Genomic DNA, 21,140 nt, shown 5'->3' with positions numbered 1-21,140 from the left:
AGAGCTCAGCTGGCGCTCACGCCGCGGTCGAAGTTCGATAGTTTTGCGCATAGTTTGTGGTCTTTTGCACTTTATACGGGAAATGAGCTGACAGTCTGTACCAGTTGTATGAGTGTGTGCTTGCACTGTATTTGTTATTTTAATGTCTTGTTTTTGCAAGTTATTGTGGCTATTGCGTGCCCCCCCGTTGGAAGCCAAGTGCCCCCCCTGTTAGTTATGGTCTGGCGCCGGCTCTGTTGTTGGGTCAAATCTAAAAATGTTCTTGTTAAACTTAGAGTGTTGGGTCACATGTTTTATTCATTGGTCTTGTTTACTTTAGAAACTGACTTGTTTTGCCTCTGTGGAAAGAACTATTATTATTGCAGTTTCTTTTGTGCACAAAGAAATTACACATTTTCATGTGATGTAATATAAATCTCATAACATGACGTATAGTCGATGCATGTGCAAGTATAACAGTGAAACAAAAAAATGTCTGAAGGAAAGAATTCAGCTTGAATGTCACGTGATAAGCATAGAGAACCTGTAGCAACATTAAGTGCAGCCTGGCACCACACACCGAGAAATTTAATATAGCTTGTGGAATAATATAGCTTATATCATGTAATAGTCCAGCTGAAAACCTAAAGACACCATTTTAAGACACCTAAAGACACCGTTTTAAGTTTTTTTGCTTCAATTAAGTTTTTTGCCTCCTTAACAAACAGTAAATCAAATGTGAGAAATAGTTTATAACTGTGCTAGAAATGCATGCAGTGCAGTAGGAATTTATGCTTTTTTTAAACAGGGTTACACATCGTTTTTTTTTTTCATGGACTATACTGTTTGAACCCCTTAAGGGCGCACTCACATTATCCAAACCAAACCAAACCAAGCCCCAGCGCGATTGTCACCCCTCCCTACTCCCCCAGATGCACGCACTCACACTGTACTTCTTATCGATCCGAGTCCGGGCGCGCTTTCGTCATTAAGATGCAATTGTTTTGAAAAAAGCAGGAAGTAAAGCTCACTCTTAACACTGGAACCCACTGTAATGATATGTCTGTGTTTTTCATTCGGAGTCGTTTGGTGCGCGATTACAGACAGCCCTCTCACATGTCATCATATTGCTTAGTTCATCTGTCACGTGCGCAGCTCACGCATTCACGTAACCCGGGCGCGGAACAGAGCGATCACACTAGTCAAACAAACCAGGCTTTGGGGGTCAAACGCGCCCGAGCGCGGTTTGGTTTGGACAGTGTGAGTGCGCCCTAAAGCAGCCTTGGCCACCCCATTCATAAAATTGTAGTTCCGCCACTGTATATGAGAACAATAAAATTTGCTATTAATTTGCAAGGATTATTAGGAACACCATACTAATACTGTTTGACCCCCTTTCGCCTTCAGAACTGCCTTAATTCTATATGGCATTGATTCAACAAGGTGCTGAAAGCATTCTTTAGAAATGTTGGCCCATATTTGATAGGATAGCATCTTGCAGTTGATGGAGATTTGTGGGACATCCAGGGCACGAAGCACCAGTTCCACTACATCCCAAAGATGCTCTATTGGGTTGAGATCTGGTGACTGTGGGGCCATTTTAGTACAGTGAACTCATTGTCATGTTCAAGAAACCAATTTGAAGTTATTTGAGCTTTGAGACATGGTGCATTATCCTGCTGGAAGTAGTTATCAGAGGATGGGTACATGGTGGTCATAAAGGGATGGACATGGTTAGAAACAATGCTCAGGTAGGCCGTGGCATTTAAACAATGCCCAATTGGCACTAAGGGAACCTAAAGTGTGCAAAGAAAACATCCCCCACACCATTACACCACCACCAGCAGCCAGCACAGTGGTAACAAAGCATGATGGATCCATGTTTTCATTCTGTTTACACCAAATTCTGACTCTACCATCTGAATGTCTGAAGAAATTTAGACTCATCAGACCAGGCAACATTTTTCCAGTCTTCAAATTCCAATTTTGGTGAGCTTGTGCAAATTGTAGCCTCTTTTTCCTTTTTGTAGTGGAGATGAGTGGTACCCGGTGGGGTCTTCTGCTGTTGTAGCCCATCCGCCTCAAGGTTGTGCGTGTTGTGGCTTCACAAATGGTTTGCTTTATACCTCGGTTGTAACGAGTGGTTATTTCAGTCAAAGTTGCTCTTCTATTAGCTTGAATCAGTCGGCCCATTCTCCTCTGACCTCTAACATCAACAAGGCATTTTCGCCCACAGGACTGCCGCATACTGGATGTTTTTCCCTTTTCACACCATTCTTTGTAAACCCTAGAAATGGTTGTGCGTGAAAATCCAAGTAACTGAGCAGATTGTGAAATACTCAGACCGGCCCGTCTGGCACCAACAACCATGTCACGCTCAAAATTGTTTAAATCACCTTTCTTTCCCATTCTGACATTCAGTTTGGAGTTCAGGAGATTGTCTTGATCAGGACCACACCCCTAAATGCATTGAAGCAACTGCCATGTGATTTGGTTGAGTCGATAATTGCATTAATGAGAAATTGAACAGGTATCCCTAATAATCCTTTAGGTGAGTGTATATTCTATATATACTAACTGTATATTTAAGCAATATTACTCGAGTAGGAGTGTGATATATCTCTATATCATCACGGCTGTGATTAGGCAAGAGGCATGAGTTTGCAGGCCTAAGTTATCAAGTGTACCAATGTATAGCGAGCCAGTGCCTGCAGTTTCAAATGGCATTTTTGCATCCTTTTAAGGGCACTTCGGGCAGGAGAGACGCGTAAACAGATGCCCCAGATAAAAAGAAAATGATGCTGGGAAGGGCTCTTAGCCAATCAGATTGGAGAACCAGAAAGAACTGTTGTATAAATACATATAATAATTTTCCAGTTTTCTGTGGTTTCTTTTTATCTTTCATGTAAAGCTGCTTTGAAAAAGTGCAACATTGCAAAAAGGAGTTTTATAAATAATTTAGAATTTTTTCAGTTACTTGATGAAATCCTTAGGCTAACGTATATATTTAAAAGCAATGTTTTCAAACATGTTTCACTTATCTCGTATTCATTACAAAGGAAGTGGATGTTAAAGGAATGTAATTATTGGCAGCGTCTCCCTTTGTGGTTTATGCTGTTGAAGCACAGAGCATAATGTCTTTATATTCTTGAGATGCACACTGTAAAAAAATTCCGTAGAAATTACAATGTTATTGCAGCTGGGTTGCCGGTAATTTACCGTAGATTTACATTTATGTAATTTACTGGCAAGAATTTGTTCAAAGTTAAATCAATTTTAAATATTAACAAGTCTTTATCTTTACAGAATAAAACTATACAATAACTGCCTCATGCAAAGCATTCTGGGAACCAGAAGTCATCATCAATCTTTTTCTGTTTTTTGCTTCAGATTTTGTTTCCCAGAATGTTTTGCTTGATGCTGTTTTTTAGTTTTACTCTATAAAGACAAAGACTTGTAAATGTTTAATGTTAATTTAACTTTGAACAAAATGTTGCCAGTTAAAAACATAAATTTAAATCTACGGTAAATTACCGGCAACCCAGCTGCAATTTCTACGGATTTTTTTTACAGTGCAGCTCTGTAGTGGCTGTACTTCGTAATGTAATAAGAAGCAATGTCTCAGAAGTGAAATGCATCTCTATGGTCTCTCTCTTACTGCAAGGAGGAGACCAATTGAATAATATCGTGTTCTTGTACTCTTAACATTTTTACTTTTTGGTCATAAATATCCTGTATTTAATGGCCATTGGCTTTTGAACAAGTTCATTAGACCGAAGCAGAGGAAGGATGTTATGTCTATCAAGTCTCGTGAACAGCTGTCTTCATTGATTAAAAGGAAATACAAGCCGGTAACATAAGATGTTGGCCTGAATCAAGTCTTCGGGGTAAACCTGAACCCTGCTAGTCTACAATCGAGTTTTTAATCAGAATGATTTATATTAGGCTTGTTATGAATGTTTACAGATCAATGTTATTGCCTAGATTTTCCATTCGCATGCAGTCTCTTTGAACAGTACTGATTTAGCCATCCAGAGTCTGCTTTTGTCTTTCCTTTTTTTTATGCAGACAATATTTGCATTTTTAAGTTTGAAGTCCTTTAGTTTAAGCATTTAGCTAACTCAGTTTTCTACTATGGAGAGACAACTGTGAGCCTAATGATGTGAGTTTATTTAAAATATTTGATATAAACTTCAGCTAAATTATTCTTTTTCTTATTAAAAACAACACTCCATCTCACATTGTCTTATGTGTTTTATACATTAATGGACCTCAGATAAAACAGACTATATGGCGCCATAATGAGTGTATTTTTTTATTTTTTTAAGACTGGTAGTTGTGAAATATTAGGCCTAGTGTTCTTTGCTTCAGTCTGAGTATGACTGTGTGTATGGAGCCATCTGCTGTACAGCATGAGGTGTATCTGTCTGTTTCATATGAAAGAAAAATATCACTATGGTCATTGAGGGTCTATAGATTAGATTATTTTTGGCATGATATGTAAAACATTTTTATTTTTATTCAGGCTTAAACAAAAAATCAGAGCAAAAGTGAACTAATAATGTGTTGTTTTTAGCACTGACTCATTGTAATATTCCTTTCCTTGTTCGTTTTTGGGTTGTTTGAAAGGCCTCAAGCACAAGTGTTCCCTGTCTCTCCTTCTCTTCCTTCTTTCTTACCCCCAGTCGCTTTAAGAAACAGCACAGGGAGCAATAATGGGTGCAGTCAACAGGAAACAGTACTTTCGCATCTGGCCAATCCTAATGTACATCCAGCCCGTCTGTTATCTCTGTCCACATACACGTCATCGCCTGAGGCGATTCTCTTCATTACATTGGACAACATGAAAACTAGGGCTGGGCAATATTTTTAAATATCATCCAAATATTTTTCAGTGTTTGATTTTTTTTATATTTATATTTTAAATATTTGTAAAATATATTGTTATTTATTTATTAACTGTAGATTGCTTAGCAAATTAAAAGGCATTTAAACTAGACATTTTTATCAGGATTTGTGTTCCCTGCAGGATCGAACTCAAAACCTTTGCAGACCTAACACAATGCTCTGTCATTTATGCTATAGGAACAGAGCAATATTTTAATTTATAAAAATGTGAAAACTCTGTTTTAAATACTAAAGCAAGCAGACAAGTTTGAACTTTGATGCGTCAAAGTTTTTTCTCATACTTGCTAGTCTCAAAGTATTGAGAAGCAAATGCGATTTAAAATCTTGCTGAAATCGATGCAATTTATTCACAATGTCCGTATATATTATTTAGACAGAAAAATAATTATAAATACATCATGATTATTTAATAATTTGCTCAGCCCTAATGGATACACATGTAGGATCATTGTTCTAATTAAAATAGTAAAAGTTATTTTATGCTTTTTACTTTATTCTATAAGATACTGGTTAAGTTAAACTACAGGATTGTATATTTAAATAATATAAAGTTTGCATATTTCATTAATCAATTGATTTAATGATTACTGTACTTTTTATCAACCATATATAGCACATATATCATATTAAAGTGATCCGTTGTTGAACTTTATATGCTTAAATAAAAAAAAAACATTGCACAGCTATGAATAACAAAGCATTAAGCGTTGAATGCAGGTATAAATGAAGCTTTGTTGTGAATAAGGTAAAGTAATTCAAATATTTCCTCACGTTCTCCACCATCATATGCTCCGATACACAGCACAGGCCCGTTCGCTAAGCATTTATTAGAGATTGCGTTTATCCCCTGTGACCCATCACTTTGTGACCCGTGCTAATGCTTTGAATCAGACTACAAAAAGCCTTGTGAGTCGGACGTGCAGGGTGCAAATCCGCTGTTGTTCGAGAAGCGATGCGCAGACCGTCCTAAGCGAGCACCAGACGCCAATGCTGAAATCAAGAATGGAGCATTGATTATTCATGCCTGCAGAACGGACTGTGTGCTGTCATGTGCAGTGCCCATTGGAGCTCATTAATTGGCGAGCAAGTGCAGGGGGATGAGAGTGAGCGAGGCGGAAAGAGACATAGAGAGTACGAGAGGTTTGGCAGAAGAGTGGAATCAAGGGTAAAGGACTGGATTTACTGTACAGCCACGGTGTGTCCTCTGTTTTACCAGATTCATCATTTTGCAGACTGCACCATTCATCTTTTTACCTGGCATAAGCTTGCTGGTCTCTTGTAGTGACCTTACAATAATGAACGCCTACTGCCACAACCATGAATACTGCTGTGGCGCTTACGTGGACTGTCGGCATGGGTTGCCAGAGGTGGCCAACTGCAACCATCCCATCATGCACCAGAGGGTGGGACACATGCAAGGTGCGTTGACCGGAATGCCGAGACAAACGGTACAACAACCGCAGTTCCATCATCATTTTCACCATCATTTGCACCAGCAGCAACAACTGCCTCACCTGTCTCCACCCGCCCTGGTGAGCATCCAACAGGCTCCTCTGATGTCCCGCAGGTCTCCGCAGTACAGTTCCTGCACCCTTCCGGCCTTCACCAAGAGCAGAGGCAAGTTCATCAACCTGAGGGACAGTGTCAAAAAGAGCCCCACCAAAAGCACAGCTAAAGTCAGAGCCTCTTCCAGCGGCTTGTGCCTTGGCAATTCTTGGGGCACGTTTTCATTGGATAAGGTATGTGTCCTAAAAGATGGCACTGTGAGAGGTGGTTTTGGTCTTTGGAGGTAGTTTTGGTGATTTTATTTTTAACCCAGTGGTGTCTCTTACATTGTGTTTGTGCAGTTGGTGCTTAAGATTTATAATTGGTGCATTGGCTTTGAGAAGACATTATTAGAGGTGTAAAGCGTGTTATTTAAATCAGGTGTATTATTATTCAAAATTCGCATGAACAAACTATGTAAAATAAACTTTTGTAATATTTTATAATGCTATGTCCAGTGTTGGGGGTAACGCATTCCAAGTAACACGCATTACGTAATAATTTTACTTTTCTCAAGTAACAAGTAGTAATGCATTACTTTAAAGGTGACATAGAATGATTGAACAGGGTATTTATCCTTGTTCTGTGATGTGACATGTAGACAAATTTTTTTTTGTTTGGGTCTGTAATGCCTTAAAAGCTTCCTAAAAACCTCTCTCAGATAGCTCTATTAGGGTGGGGGATTTTAAACAAGTGGTTTTGCACCTATTTGGCTCTCCTTACTGGCTTAACTTGCAATCTCATTACTGATTGGCTGACTTTGCTGCCACTCCAAAAATGTAGCCAATTATTTTAAAAGTGGAGGGGCAGTGAGATGCCTGTGATGTCATAACCGTCAGTTTTTCAGATTGGGCCGTTTTCTGGCAGACATTTCTAAAAGAGGAATTTCTATGAGACTGAGATGTTTAGCATGTCTAACACTTTTTGTATGTTTGTGAATGCGGGTAGACTTCCATTATTTAACAAAGACAAGGTAAAAATGGTTTTTCATTCTCTGTCCTATTTAATGTACCCATTAATATTTGAGTTACTTTAAAAAAAAAAGTAATGCGAGTTACATTTCAGTTTAATTAATTCATTTAAAAAATAAACTAATGTACGGAATTAAACTGAACATGTTAACATAGAATTACGCACTGAGCAGGAACAGTTTGAGGCAGGCCAGAGCTTGACATTTTTGCGATCATAAAAAACACCTGCAAGGCCTGAAAGAGATCAAGCCTCAGCCAAGAAAAAGTTACTTAAAAGTAACATAATTAGTTACAACTTAAAGAGTAACTAAACCCTAAACCAACTTTTTTTAGTTAATGATCTGTAAGAATGATGCTTTATTAGTGCTGTTCATTGATTATAGTAAGTTTTTCGACATTTAGATATAAAGTGTTTCAATACTGCAATATATGGTGTAAAAACGTCTGAGTGCTGCCCTCTTCAGGTTGAACGGTGGCTATTGCAGTTGAATTTTCCTATTGGATGTTGGGTCCAAAAAATGACTCGTGACGTAAGCAGTTTCAAGCTCACCACGCCCTTGTTACGATCTCACCACACACTTGGTATGAGCTTAGTTCGTCCCCTCTATCTCCGTTGGGATCTGCCCACTTTTCTTGCATTTTTCAAATATTGCCAGTGGGTGGAGTCAGGCTCTGACCAGGGGTTTAGTTACTCTTTAATATTGTAATGCATTACTTTTAAAAGTAACTTTCCCCAATACTGGCTATGTCAATAAAAGGCAGTTTTGGTTACCTTATTGAAGCCTTTGCATGGTATTCACTGTACTGTATGATTTTTATTTATTTATTTATATTTTTTTAAATATCCCTACTTTTTAAGTGGATTTATTTTGTTTATACAATCATTATGATTACGTGTTGTGTGTGGGATGTTTTGTATTGTTATTCATTTGAGACATTGGTGGGAGTTTAGACTGAACTCTAAACCAGTCACTCTGATCAATACTAGTGATTGATTCTAAGTTTAACATCACAGATAGCAGGCCATGACTACTGTACCACAGCCATAATAACATGCCATTCATTATAAATAGATTGTTATATAAGGAACGCTGGTCAATGTAGCCAGGAAAATACGCTGTAGCTGAATACGTTATTTCTGCAGTCTCACTCAATTATACCACCGTGATGTGTACCAAGTGTCTCAGATTCTCTGCCACAACCCTGTGTTTGTGGATTGTTGAAATGGAAACCTGTAGTAGTAGAAGTGTTGTGCCTGTAGCTGACTGGGTGAAGCGGACTGAATATCCGTCTCCTTTGACCGTGTGCTTGATGCTTGGACAAGCGGTAGTGGATCAGATCGCCTTTGTTTCGGAACGCTGACACAGGCAGCCTGAGCAAAGGGCCAGTGGTTGTCTACTTACTGACAGGATGGCAGCCCTGATTTTGCTCCTGTAGAGTTGGAATCTGCTGAACTCCCATAGATAGTGCTTGCGTCAGATCCTGTCACAACAGTGCACACTCCACAGTCAATGTGCAATATATTTCAAATTTTGTTAAACAAGAAGGGCTTCATTTGTTATTTTATTATTGTGTGTATTTACAAAATTAGGAAAAGGCTTGCTAGGTAATGTAAGCTAAAGCTACATAAGCTTCTGTATTATAAATATACAGTTTCAGTGCAGGGATTTATTTTTAAGTGTCTATACATAGGCTGATTTACATTGTTGTGTGTAAGGAATTGTGAAAAATATAGCTACGGTGTTGCTATGACAAACCTTATACTCAACTATACAGTATACTGTACCTTAGAGAACTGACTGACATATTGGCTGCTAATTTACTACCTTACACAACAGCCCACATGAAAAATATATTATAGTACACTATAGGATTTATTACAGTGAACTGTAGTATATAGCTTATACCATGGGCCTGTATAATGCTTTATTCTGATTGGTTGGTAAATGTTGCATGGGTGTTCGATTTTTTTCTATAAAACAAACACCTAACCTGTCAAATTTTTTGAAAAAACCACCAGAGCAATTTTGTGGTAACTGTGGTATATTATTTGTATTAATTGACTCCGGTCCCTTGTATTATTTGAAATTAATGCAGATCTTATTGATTACAAATTGTAGTATTTATACAAAAGTAATATAGTAAGTATAATAAGTTACTATAGTATACTTTATTGTACAATATAATGTACACTATAGTAACATTCAAAAACACTGTAGTTCACTTTAGTGCTTATGTATTGACATTTCTCAGTCACGTGACCTATCAGTGGGGTTGGTGGGAAAGAAATCAGCAGTTTACATTGGACTCTCCATAGAGATGTATTTTGTGGGAAATGGTTTGCCTTATCCACCTTATTATTTTATGTAAATGTGAGCGCCGCCATTTTTGAGCTCCTTTGTGTAAGATTTCCAGTAAGCCACTACAGCTTGTCGTTGACAGGCTTTTTTGATGTTTATTATAAAATCCAGGAAGACCGGCATTCTTTGTGCAGTTAGGGGTTGCCATAAAAGCTGATACAAATGCAGTTAATCTCTAAAAAACATTTGTTTTAACCATAATACACGCACAAGAGCCAAATGTGTATGTGGCGCACATGCATCCATTTCAAAAAAACTGCCAGTGAACAATAATTATTCAAAAACAATTAATATTAAGCTGATAAAAATATGCTAATTTAGCTGGTTTATTTTTTCTGCTTCTATATATTATTACAAAAATGTGATTACAGTACAGAATATATATGTTATAAACTGCTTATTAGTTAATGTTTATAATAGTGCTTAATGTGTTTGCACGTGCTTATTTTTTTGTGAAATTTGTGCGCACAATTTTTTTTAAATAAGCAAATAATTTCTAAAGTTCATGTCTTTTTTACTGCATAATAATAATTGAATAAAACGAAAACAATACTGAATACATTTAATAGTAGTTTAAAATGTTTTTATGCATTGTTCAAATAACTTACAATGTGTTGAATTAGAAGGATGCTGCTGACTGTAAGACCGCTTGAAGCTTGATGTGTCATCATAAAAACTCAAATATGTAGTATAAATAGTTGATTAAAAAGTGTTGTTTAAAAAATCTTACACCAGAGGGACAGTTGTAAATTTCTTTTTCACCATCCCTTGAAAAGGTTAAAACACAAAGTGTGAGTGTATTCCATGTACAAACACTCGACTGACTTTCCCATTTTAAAGATATTGTTATGTCTTTGTGCTTTATATTTGCGCATTGAAGACACCGTCACCCCCGAGCAACAACACGACTGTTGTCGTGATTGAATGATTAAATATATTTTCATTTGATATATCAGGCCACTTCTTAATTTCATCCTCACACTGGTTCATACATGGCAGGTGTAGTAAATATTTACCATAACTGCTTTTAATCATGTTTTATGCATGCTCCCACCGCTCTTTTCTTCCGGCTGGCTATTGAAACGGACATCTCGCACAAAGAAGGGAAATACGTCACATTGCTTACTTCTGTGTTCGAAAATAGATACTTTTGCCAGGATTATATTCATATTATATTAACATATTGTATTGTATTATAATATATTAAATCATATTAATAAAAAGTAATAAAGTTCAGTCTGAGCACAAATAAACACATTTTTTCATTGCACTTTTACTACAAGTTTGTATGACAACTTCTTTGGTAACTTTAGCAGTTAGTGTAACTAATCACTGTACTTGGTTGCCTCAGTACGCAACAAAAATTCAGGTAAGAAATTTACCTGGATAACGCTCAATTTCCCGCCGGGGCATTCCCCTAAGTGCTTGATGACACACAAAAACTATCAATACTGTACTATAGTGTTTTTTATGTCGGATGATGCTGGTTACATGTGTAAATTTTTCCGCTTTTAGATTGTTGAAATGGAGAGTAGATATTTGTTCATCAAATGGCTCAGATACCATTACACAAATCTTGACATTTACACTGATGCTGATTCTATCACACAGTTTGCTATTTTAATCTATAGTGAAAAATACAAATAATACTTCAATATAAAATCCCTTTCATTATTTAATTCTTTTATTTATGTTTTTAGTTTATGTTGTTAAACATATTGAAATTTTGTGGTGTCCTTTGCTAAGGCTAAAGGGGGTTGCACACCGGACGCGCAGCTTTTTAAAAAACAAACAAACAAACACATTGTTTTCTACGAGTATACGCACACCGGCGCCGACAGATGGCGGTTATCCGCGGCGCCCAGCTTTGACTCAGGAAGTTGCTCAAATCCCTGTCGCGCCACTCACATAGTTTAACATTAAACAACATCATATTTGTCCCAAATCATTAACGATTAACATTGGCTGCTAACATATACAGTATTTAGCATTTTGAAGTAGACGCTATCTGACTAAGCTTGCACTATTCAATGTGCACTTCCGGTGTACGATACCTCCGAGTTGTCCTAGATGCGACTCGATGCGGCGCTGAGCTGCGCATCCGGTGTGCGACCCCCTTAAGAAATAACTTTTTAAAAGCAAATAAGTCAATTTACCAGCCAGTTGAATCATATTTTGATTTCTATCTGTTATTTTGTTATCATGACTACATTACCATTGCCATGTTCATTTAGTAGATCTGAAATTAACTCTTTTTTTTTAATGAAAATCAGTCATGCTGTTTGTTATCTGGTCTGACCTCTGACCTCCACTGTCATTGTTTAGCAGGCAGATGTCATTCCTCCCTCTGCTCCCATAATCCCTGTGATCCCTATCTCACCCCTCCCAGCCGAGATCACTGCCATTCCTGCATCCACGTCACAGGTCTTTTTTTTCCTCATGATTTTACTCCACCCATCTCAGTGACGGTGTTCTTAAGTTAGATTGCAGAGAGACTTGTATACTATATGACTGATGCGCACTTGTACTGTACAGACTGCTTCTCTCACACAATCGCTACATGTTTGCATAAGGATTATGTTTCCACTGGCCTATGTGTTGCATATTCTGCAGTATGTTATGCTGCGTATGGTCTGTGCTGCGTATGTTAATCTCTTGCAAATGCCATGGTAATACTGCATCAGCATGCCAAGAGTAAGTGATTATTTTTATATGGTATGTTTTTAATAATTTTCAGTTAGGGTTTAGGAGAAGAAGAAATGATTTATAACTGTGAAATATATTAACACGTGTTTCTTCTGCAGGCAAGCCCAGCACCAGTTGTGGTAAACACAGAAAGCCTTGATGCATCACCCTATGTAAGTTACCAGTTTTATTATTGCAGAATACTATTTATTTTGTAAAATGTTAGCTGAGTTCAGATAATTTAGAGAGATAATGGAATATAAATGGTGTTGCCCTTCCAAAGGAAGGAAATTGTCTTCAAGGAAACATGCTCTCATCATGTTTTATTAAAAAAAATAATCTGTTTGTTGACAAAAAATATGTGATTTGTGCAAATTGTGATGCTTGTTCAGCATTGAGAAGCTCCTCTGTGTCTTTTAATGTTATGGAGTTTCCATGTTTTACAGGCTTTGAGATGTAACTTTGATTGACATTTGTCAGGGTCCCGTGATAATTTTTTAAAGCCCATCCTTTCAGTCTCAGCAGCTTCTGATAATCCTTACATCCAGTGCCAGAAGCATGCTGAGCTTACTTCTGTCATCCTTCATGAACACTGCTGCCATCATTCCATCTAAATGAAATATTGCCAGTGCCTTTATAATATTTACCATGAAGTTAAAATCCTTCAACAATCTGACAGTGCTTATGTAGTATTATACTGTACCACGGGTCTGTTGAATGCTGTATTCTGATTGGTTGAGAAATGTTCTACAGGTATGCATTATTTATCAATAAACACACACCTGACCTGTCAAATGTTTTAAAATAGCCACCAAAGCAATATCTGTGGTAACCGTGGTATAAGCAGAATAATTGACTCTTAATAATTGATTTGCTATTATTTATATGCACTTCTGAATGGCTTTGAATAGATATAAAGCCAGTTGAAAAGGGCCTTTGAATTATTTAAAAATAATGCACGGCTTCGCGTCATGCCTCATTACCACCTCAGGTATGCATTATTTTCGATTATACCACGGGCCTGTTGAATGCTTTATTTTGATTGGTTGAGAAATGTTCCATAGGTGTTGTTTATTTTTCAATAACCACACACCTAACCTTTAAAATGTCTTAAAAATAGACACCAGAGCAATATTTTTGGTAACCATGGTATAAGCGGAATAATTGACTCAAATTGAAAAAAATGCTGCTTCGCGTCGTGCCGCATTACCACCTTGGGTGTGCATTATTTTCTTATAATTCAACGGCCCGTCGTCAATTATTCCTTACATAATTTAAAGGCCCACCATTTTTAAATGACTTCATCTATTCAAAGCCATTCAGAAGTGCATATAAATAATAGCAAAAGTGTTGTTGTAGTGTAATGTCTATGGGTGTTATTAGGCTTGGAGTATAATACAGATGTAAATGATTGATGTAAATTCCTAACATAAGCCCCATCCCCCCATCTGATATCACAGACAGATGTTTTCTGTTGGAGAAAAAGAGAGATAGAAAACCGCTAGTATTTAAAGTCATTAAATATGCAGTTTAGAAGCTTAAAAATAAGCCTATGGACCAAAAACTAAAGGCAAGCTGTGGCTCTAGCTCTTCATAATTTTAGTCCAGTATTTGACTTTTGAGATGTGTTTTTATATTTGATTGTGTTACCTTTTGTTTCTTTCAAAAGTCTGACAATTAAGGTTTTAACTGTCCATCCTCAGGTATATAAAACAGAATAAACAAGAGAGAAGGGCTCCCCACACATTTGCTTTGTAAATAGCATGTGCATATTCTCTTTAGCCAGGCTCACACTACAGGACTTTTGGCCCTCTGTTTTTCCCCTCCTGAGAATCGAGAAAAAATCTGGTTCTGGCCTTCTATCGTTTCCGATGTTCCTCAGATTATCATGTAATGTGTGACACTTACAGATCAAATCTTACACCTACCAAACTGCTCGCAAGCTAATCTTAGCTGATCATATCAAACATGTTTGATATTTCAGATGTAAAATTGGGATGATTATTTCAGTACTTTTATAATAGCCAATAAGAGACAGAGGTGAATGACAGACCTGTTGAAACAAGCACCCGAACATGTCCGGTAGACTGCAGAGACCGAGAAACTGTTTCTTTACATAAGCTTTCCTGTGAGAATCGCTCGCTTTGGCATGAACTTCTAGTGTGAGCATGTTTAAGATTAAAGAGAATAAGATCTATCAAGATTTTTCTTATGAATCTTGTGCTGCAGCCAGATTGCATAAAAATCTTGTAGCGTGAGCCCGGCTAGTTTACCCCTAGTTTAGGGATAGTTTACCCAAAAATGAAAATAATGTCAGTAATGACTCACCCTCATGTCGTTCCATACTCGTAAGAACTCCGTTCATCTTTAGAAACACAGTTTAAGATGGTTTAGATTTAGTCTGAGAGCTTTCTGAAGCTCCATTGAAAATCTATGTACTGTATACTGTCTATGTCCAGAAAGGTAATAAAAACATCATCAAAGTAGTCCATGTGACATCAGTGGGTCAGTTAGAATTTGTTGAAGCATCGAAAATACATTTTGGTCAAAAAAAAAAAATTACGACTTTTTTCTGCATTGTCTTCTCCTTCGCGTCTGTTGTGAACCACGTGCACTAGACTGCAGTGACGCTGCTGACATATGATGCTACTGACGTGTTATCTGGTGCGCCCCAGCTGTTTTTTTTGTGCCCGTGCTACAGTCTGAGGGAAGACGCACACTGTAACTTTGAAAAAAAAAGCTGTGGAGGATTTAGGCCTAATTTAAAAGTATGAAAGTACACAGACAGGGCCATATTTCCAGAGATTTTAATGGGATAAATTTGAAACCCATATTTTAGCTTAAGCACTTTATTAAATTACCAGTAAAGAAATTATTTGACATTTAAAGACTGGAAATGAATAAGACTAATGTAAGTTTTCTCCAAGTAAACAGAGCCTTTCTGGTATCACTTCCAGAATTATGGATTTTTATGTGTTGTTATGTTGCCATTAGATTTACAGGTTGACAGATTTGATATAACTTTACACGCACACAAGGTTGGCAAGCAATTCTATTACACTAGTTTTATGCCAACATGTTTAATATTAAAGTCTTGTGGTTTGTGGCTACATTTTGGATAAGGTGTTTTTTATTATGAATTGTTTAGCCCTATGCACTTCTATTGTTCCTGTTGAACGTGGAACATTGCATTAAGAGTGAGATTAAGGTGACAGTGAGAGCACTACAGTTCATCTTTAACTGACAGCACTGCTAGTGTGCTGTGTGGATCTGGTTGCGACCCTTGGCTGTCCGACTGAAATACATAGCAATGGGCAAGAGATACTGCAGTGTGAAAATTGTAGCTACAGTACAAAGGCTTCTGTGGAAAATTTGAGAAGAGGTGAAATGCATGGAAAGTAAAAGAGTACAACATTTCATGGTTGAATAGGGGTTACTCGTGATACATGCATATTGTTTTACAGTACAAGAGATACAGTACAAAAGATAGTTCTGTCAAAAATGAAAATTCTGTCATCATTTACTTACCCTTAAGTTTTTCCAAGAAATGTATTTGTTTTCCTGAACACATTTCCTGAAGATATTTATAATCAAGCAGGAACACCACTGACTTCTATAGTAAGTCAAAGGTGCTCCAAAGCTGCTTGGTTACAAACATTGCTCAAAATATCTTCCTTTGTGTTCAGCAGAACAAAGAAATGAATACAGATATGAAAAAACTAAAGGGGTAGAAAATGATGACAAATTTGATCCAAATTTCTTATAATTACACTTGCTGTTTTTTGTACTTGCTATTCTACAGTAAAATGTTGGTATTAAAATTTATATATTATATATGTAAACATTTCAGTAATACTAAATGATTATTATGCAACAAATTTGTCAATACAACCCATAATTCCATAGAAGTTGGGACAGTACAGTACATGTGACTTAAGTGTGTTAAAACCCAGCTCAAGTGACTTATACATAAAATCATACTATGTAATGTAAAGAACATTATGTGACTGATTAAGTTCGTATGCATGTATTGTGACATTATGGAGTTTAATTATGTTATTTTTTTGCTCTTTCAGGTGAATGGAGCAGAAGCTGATTATGAATACGAAGAAATTACACTTGAAAGGGTAAGATTGTTTGAAAAGCACCAATGATCCGATTCACGGATTTCCTTTGGTGTGCGAGTGTGTATTGGTACATGTTAACGATATGCAAAAGGTACATACTCAAAACAAGGGATGACGCGAGATATCGTCTCCAATGTAATTGTAGGCATCAGTTTACTTCATGGGCCTGTTGACATAGACAAGACCGAAATTATCATAATTCCTCACAGCTTGACGTTAACTCCTGTTAGCATTGCACTGTGACCGAATCTTTCAAGCATGGTAAGGAGCGTCACATTTCCGGCTGACGTCAGAGGTATTCTGGCCAATCAGAACGTACAAATTAGCTGGCCAATCAGGGACACGGCTCTTTTTAGATCAATGAGTTTGTACAAAATCTGTGCATTTCAGGAAGAGAGGGAAATCTGGAGTTACAAAAATGTATGGTATGTTGAAAATAATGTGTTTTTTGAACCATAAACCACGCAAACACATTGTATTATACCAAATTTTTAGCAATGAAATAGGCGCACTTTAAGCTTTGACATGACAAAAATCAGCTGGCTCTTAAAATGTCAGTAGGGTTTTGTATTTTCATAATATTTATTATTTATTTCTTTTTGATTTAGTAAAAGGGAATCATGAAATGAAAACATGAACGACTCTTTCATGGTTCTTGTTCAAGATTTTAAAGTGCTACTGTCAGAAAAAGATGACACATGCCTAATGTACGGGCTAACACGGGAGTTAAAATTGTGGTCTGTCTGGTATAATCCAGTGTAAGGACCTAAAGACAGTTTTGTTAAATAGGGTCAAGGGCTTATGCCATTTAGTCAAAAGGCTGAATGACTATACAGTTTTTGAAAGATCAACTGCCTGTAAAATTGCTGCATTCTTCATCCACATGCTTACAATTCAGCTTTTTTTCTCTGGCATTTAAAAATCCTTTTTACAAAAATTTTTTGCCTTAAACTTTACTGTTTTTATCCAAAGGCATTTTACTTAATTTTTATAGGGTATTTTATTTCTCCCTTTAGGGAAACTCGGGCTTGGGTTTCAGTATTGCAGGCGGTACCGATAACCCCCACATCGGCGAGGACCCAAGCATCTTTATCACCAAGATCATCCCAGGAGGAGCTGCTGCACAGGACGGCAGACTCAGGTGAGACTATACTTCATTATCACCGGCAGATCGTTTTGGGTTAGATACAGAGCCTAAAATGAATGCCAAAGTGCAAGTAAAATGTACTCTGGAGAGTATATGAAATTATGTCAATCGCCATTTGCCCAGTGACATTTTTATGAATTCAGAGCACGGCTTTAATGGGTGTGTTCAACCTAATGCAGAGCAGCGCAGACCGAATGGTGTATGACATCAGTTTTTATGACTCTAGCGGCACTTGGACAATTGATCTGCACAGCGCCACCTTAAGAACCTAGCAGCTATTACTTTCCTTCAGAAAATAACTTTCCTTTTTTTATTATTTATAACTTCCGAATGTGGTGACACATACTTGATGTCAAATTACCAAAATGGAAACATTATGCACAAACAATTTTAAAACTCGCAACAGTTTTCAATGAGCAATGTTTTTTCAGCATTTATTAATCTTTGTTAATTTTGGTTGATACAAATACACTTGTCCATTGTCTGTTTAAGGTAGTTCATGGCATCAACTAATGTTTAAATAAAGGTTCAAATTTGCATATATAAAGAACAATAAATGCTGTAAAACATTGTAACCAATGGTATTACACGGAGCTCTAAAGTGCTTGATTCTGATTGGCCAGTCACGACATTCCAAGGTTTTGCTCACGGAAAATCTACATTTGTTAAAAATGAACAAATAAAATATTTCAAATCAATATTTAATGTTCCTTACCTTACTTGTAAATAGTTTTGTCACGGTACGCAATTTTAGTAGTCAGTAACGATACCAGTAAAAATTTACGGTTTTCTGTACCAATTTCGGTAACAAAACACAAAAACATGCAAATTAAACACTATTTTATTGATAAAGTTCAATATAAAATAATAATATAAAAGCATTGTCATTCCGTATTTACTTTACAAATATCAAATTTAAAATGTATTTGTTGCTGAAATGTTTCAGCAGCTGTTGTTTGTGTGTGTTTGCTGGGGTAGTTCATGTTGACAAACATCATCCTTAGTCTGCTGCTTTTAAAGATGTTATAGCGGTGTAATAAGCAGAATAATGTATACCTGTAGGCAGCAGGTCGGGACCGCTTTGGGTTGGGTCCTGAACACATGGTTGGGGCTTATTTCTGCCATAACAACCAGCTGCCTATACATTATTCCATTGGCAACTTTACCTTATTGGTAAAGTTGCCGGCCATTGGCATGGGTGGCAAAAAGTTATATTAGGCCCCGGATATCTTTTTTGTTTGGAGCAGTGTATATATAGATTGCTTGTTTAAGCAGTATTTCTATGTAGCTTTTTGTACATTGAATGCTCTCAGAAAACAGATTTGGGGGAATTCATGAGACTTATTAATTTACTTATATTCACCAAACACCCACCATCCATTTGAACTTATATTGTATGCACCAAAATATCACAGCATAGTGTATTTTTACTATTTTTATCATCAAACAAAAAAGTTTATTATAGATTGCCTTTAGCAATATTTGCATACCAATATTATAGTGACCGGAATAAGGATTTGAAAAATTGTAAGCCCCATTTTGGTTGGTAGCTACAGTCAAATGTCATTTGAAAAAGTGTTTTGCTACTGTTTGTGCTGTTGTCCTACACACATAATGCTATCACAGATGTGCATGAAAATAAATTATGTTGTCAGTAGAATTCACTGTTCTAAGCAATTTCCTCTTTTTTGTCTGTTACTTTGTACTGCTTTCCTTTGACTATTAAGTTTTTCTCTCACTTGTTCTTTCTGTGCAGAGTTAATGACTCTATACTGCGGGTTAATGATGTAGACGTGAGAGACACAACTCACAGTAACGCTGTTGAGGCGCTAAAAGAGGCAGGCTGCATCGTCAGACTGTATGTCAGGAGAAGAAAAGCCGTTGCAGAAAAAATTGTGGATGTAAAGCTGGTAAAAGGTCCTAAAGGTAAAGCCACCTTTCATCTTGAGAAAATAATTGAAGACTGACGTGTCTTGATGTGTAATTACTATAATTCACATCAGGAAATTAACACCTTGTAGGCTACTATAGACTGACAGAGTTGCAAACACATCAAAAATTATTAATTTTTTTCCTAATTAATTATTTAGTTCAACCTTAGTCACACTGCATTCTTCAAATACCTGGTTGAACTTAATTACATTTAAGTCTTAATTTCTAATTTATGTACATGTCTGTGCTTACTCTCTACCCAATTCTGCTGCTGTAGGTCTAGGTTTCAGTATAGCTGGAGGAGTTGGAAATCAACATATACCTGGGGACAATAGTATTTATATCACCAAAATCATTGAAGGAGGGGCTGCCCACAAAGATGGACGGCTACAGATTGGAGACAAACTTTTGGCTGTAAGTAAGAAATAAAGTTGTTTAATGGAGTAACATTAGAACATAAAAAGGGAATTTAATAGCTGTACTGAGACCAGATTTTTGTTCAGCTTTATTACCAGCCATTCATTTTTTTGACATTTTAAAATACACTTCTTTCAAAACCAGCTTTTGGTGATAAACTTTCTGCTACTACGTACATTGCAAAAGTACAGGCATTACTTTACATGTATTTTTGTGTCATTGTATAATTATACAATATACTGTATTATAAAACGGTTATTTCTGATCCTTGATTGGTTGAGCCTTGTTGCAAGCCATTGTAAAATTCCCCAAAACATGCTGACCGCATGTTTCACAAGTATCACTACCCAACTGTATAGCTGTGTCCCAATTCAAATTATGTGACCCCTGAAGGCTGCATTCTGAGACCGATTGCGTCACAGCATTGTGACTGAAGGTCAGTAAGGCCTAGTTCGTTGAGATTCGTTATAGCCTAGGCCCTAGGCTATCGTGAGATTCATTGTACTGTATATAACGGCTAGATATTTTAAAATAAACACCTTCAAACCTTTGTTAAATACACATGTGTATTTAGCAGAAAATAGTTTATTGTGATTGTTTTACTATTATAAGTTATCTTTTGTATTAATAATATTCTGTGTATGTTGCGTAAGGTTGTTTAATTTGATATACTGTTGGATAGTTTAATCTACGTGTCATATTAAAAAAAAACTAGTTCCATATTTATTTTAATGAGTCAGACATCTCCCGCTGTGTCCCGGTGGGCGCGTACAGCAGGTAACGCAAATTATGGATTCTCCGAAGCCTAGACCGTCTCATTTCAGTTCTCTTTTTGGGCTTCAGAGGCTGTGACCTTCAAAGAATGAGTCCAGCCTTCCAATTGGGACACAGCTTATGTTGCTGAATCTTTGTTGCTTGGCAACTTTGTTGTTTCTCTTTCTGGGGAACAATGTTTAATGGAGCATTAATGTTTCTTACTAATATCATAACATTATATTATATTTGCTGTTTTATTTTATGAACTAGCTAAGCTGCTCTGTGTGCCCTTTAGTTGTTGTAAAATTACTCT

At 36.8% G+C, this 21,140-nt stretch overlaps 1 protein-coding gene across 16 annotated transcripts in view; it reads left to right on the top strand.

Moving 5' to 3' along the window:
- dlg1a (discs large MAGUK scaffold protein 1a) overlaps positions 1 to 21,140 on the top strand; it is a 151,310-nt gene that overhangs the window by 89,574 nt on the left and 40,596 nt on the right. For 7 of the 16 annotated variants that reach the window (XM_065240299.2, XM_065240301.2, XM_065240309.2 and 4 more), the window contains 6 exons: positions 12,089 to 12,187; positions 12,568 to 12,621; positions 16,525 to 16,575; positions 17,592 to 17,716; positions 19,479 to 19,648; positions 19,932 to 20,068. In XM_065240299.2, the coding sequence (XP_065096371.1) occupies positions 12,089 to 12,187; positions 12,568 to 12,621; positions 16,525 to 16,575; positions 17,592 to 17,716; positions 19,479 to 19,648; positions 19,932 to 20,068 (636 nt within the window). Of the gene's footprint in view, positions 1 to 6,065; positions 6,627 to 12,088; positions 12,188 to 12,287; positions 12,458 to 12,567; positions 12,622 to 16,524; positions 16,576 to 17,591; positions 17,717 to 19,478; positions 19,649 to 19,931; positions 20,069 to 21,140 lie in introns of those variants that run through there. The other 9 variants (XM_065240305.2, XM_065240327.2, XM_065240346.2 and 6 more) reach the window with 4 other exon arrangements.

This window comes from Paramisgurnus dabryanus, chromosome 7 (assembly GCF_030506205.2).
Source record: "Paramisgurnus dabryanus chromosome 7, PD_genome_1.1, whole genome shotgun sequence".
In the NCBI taxonomy this organism is placed as follows: Eukaryota; Metazoa; Chordata; class Actinopteri; order Cypriniformes; family Cobitidae; genus Paramisgurnus; species Paramisgurnus dabryanus.
Note: the sequence above shows the minus strand (reverse complement) of the source record. Positions and strands in the feature narration are given on the sequence as shown.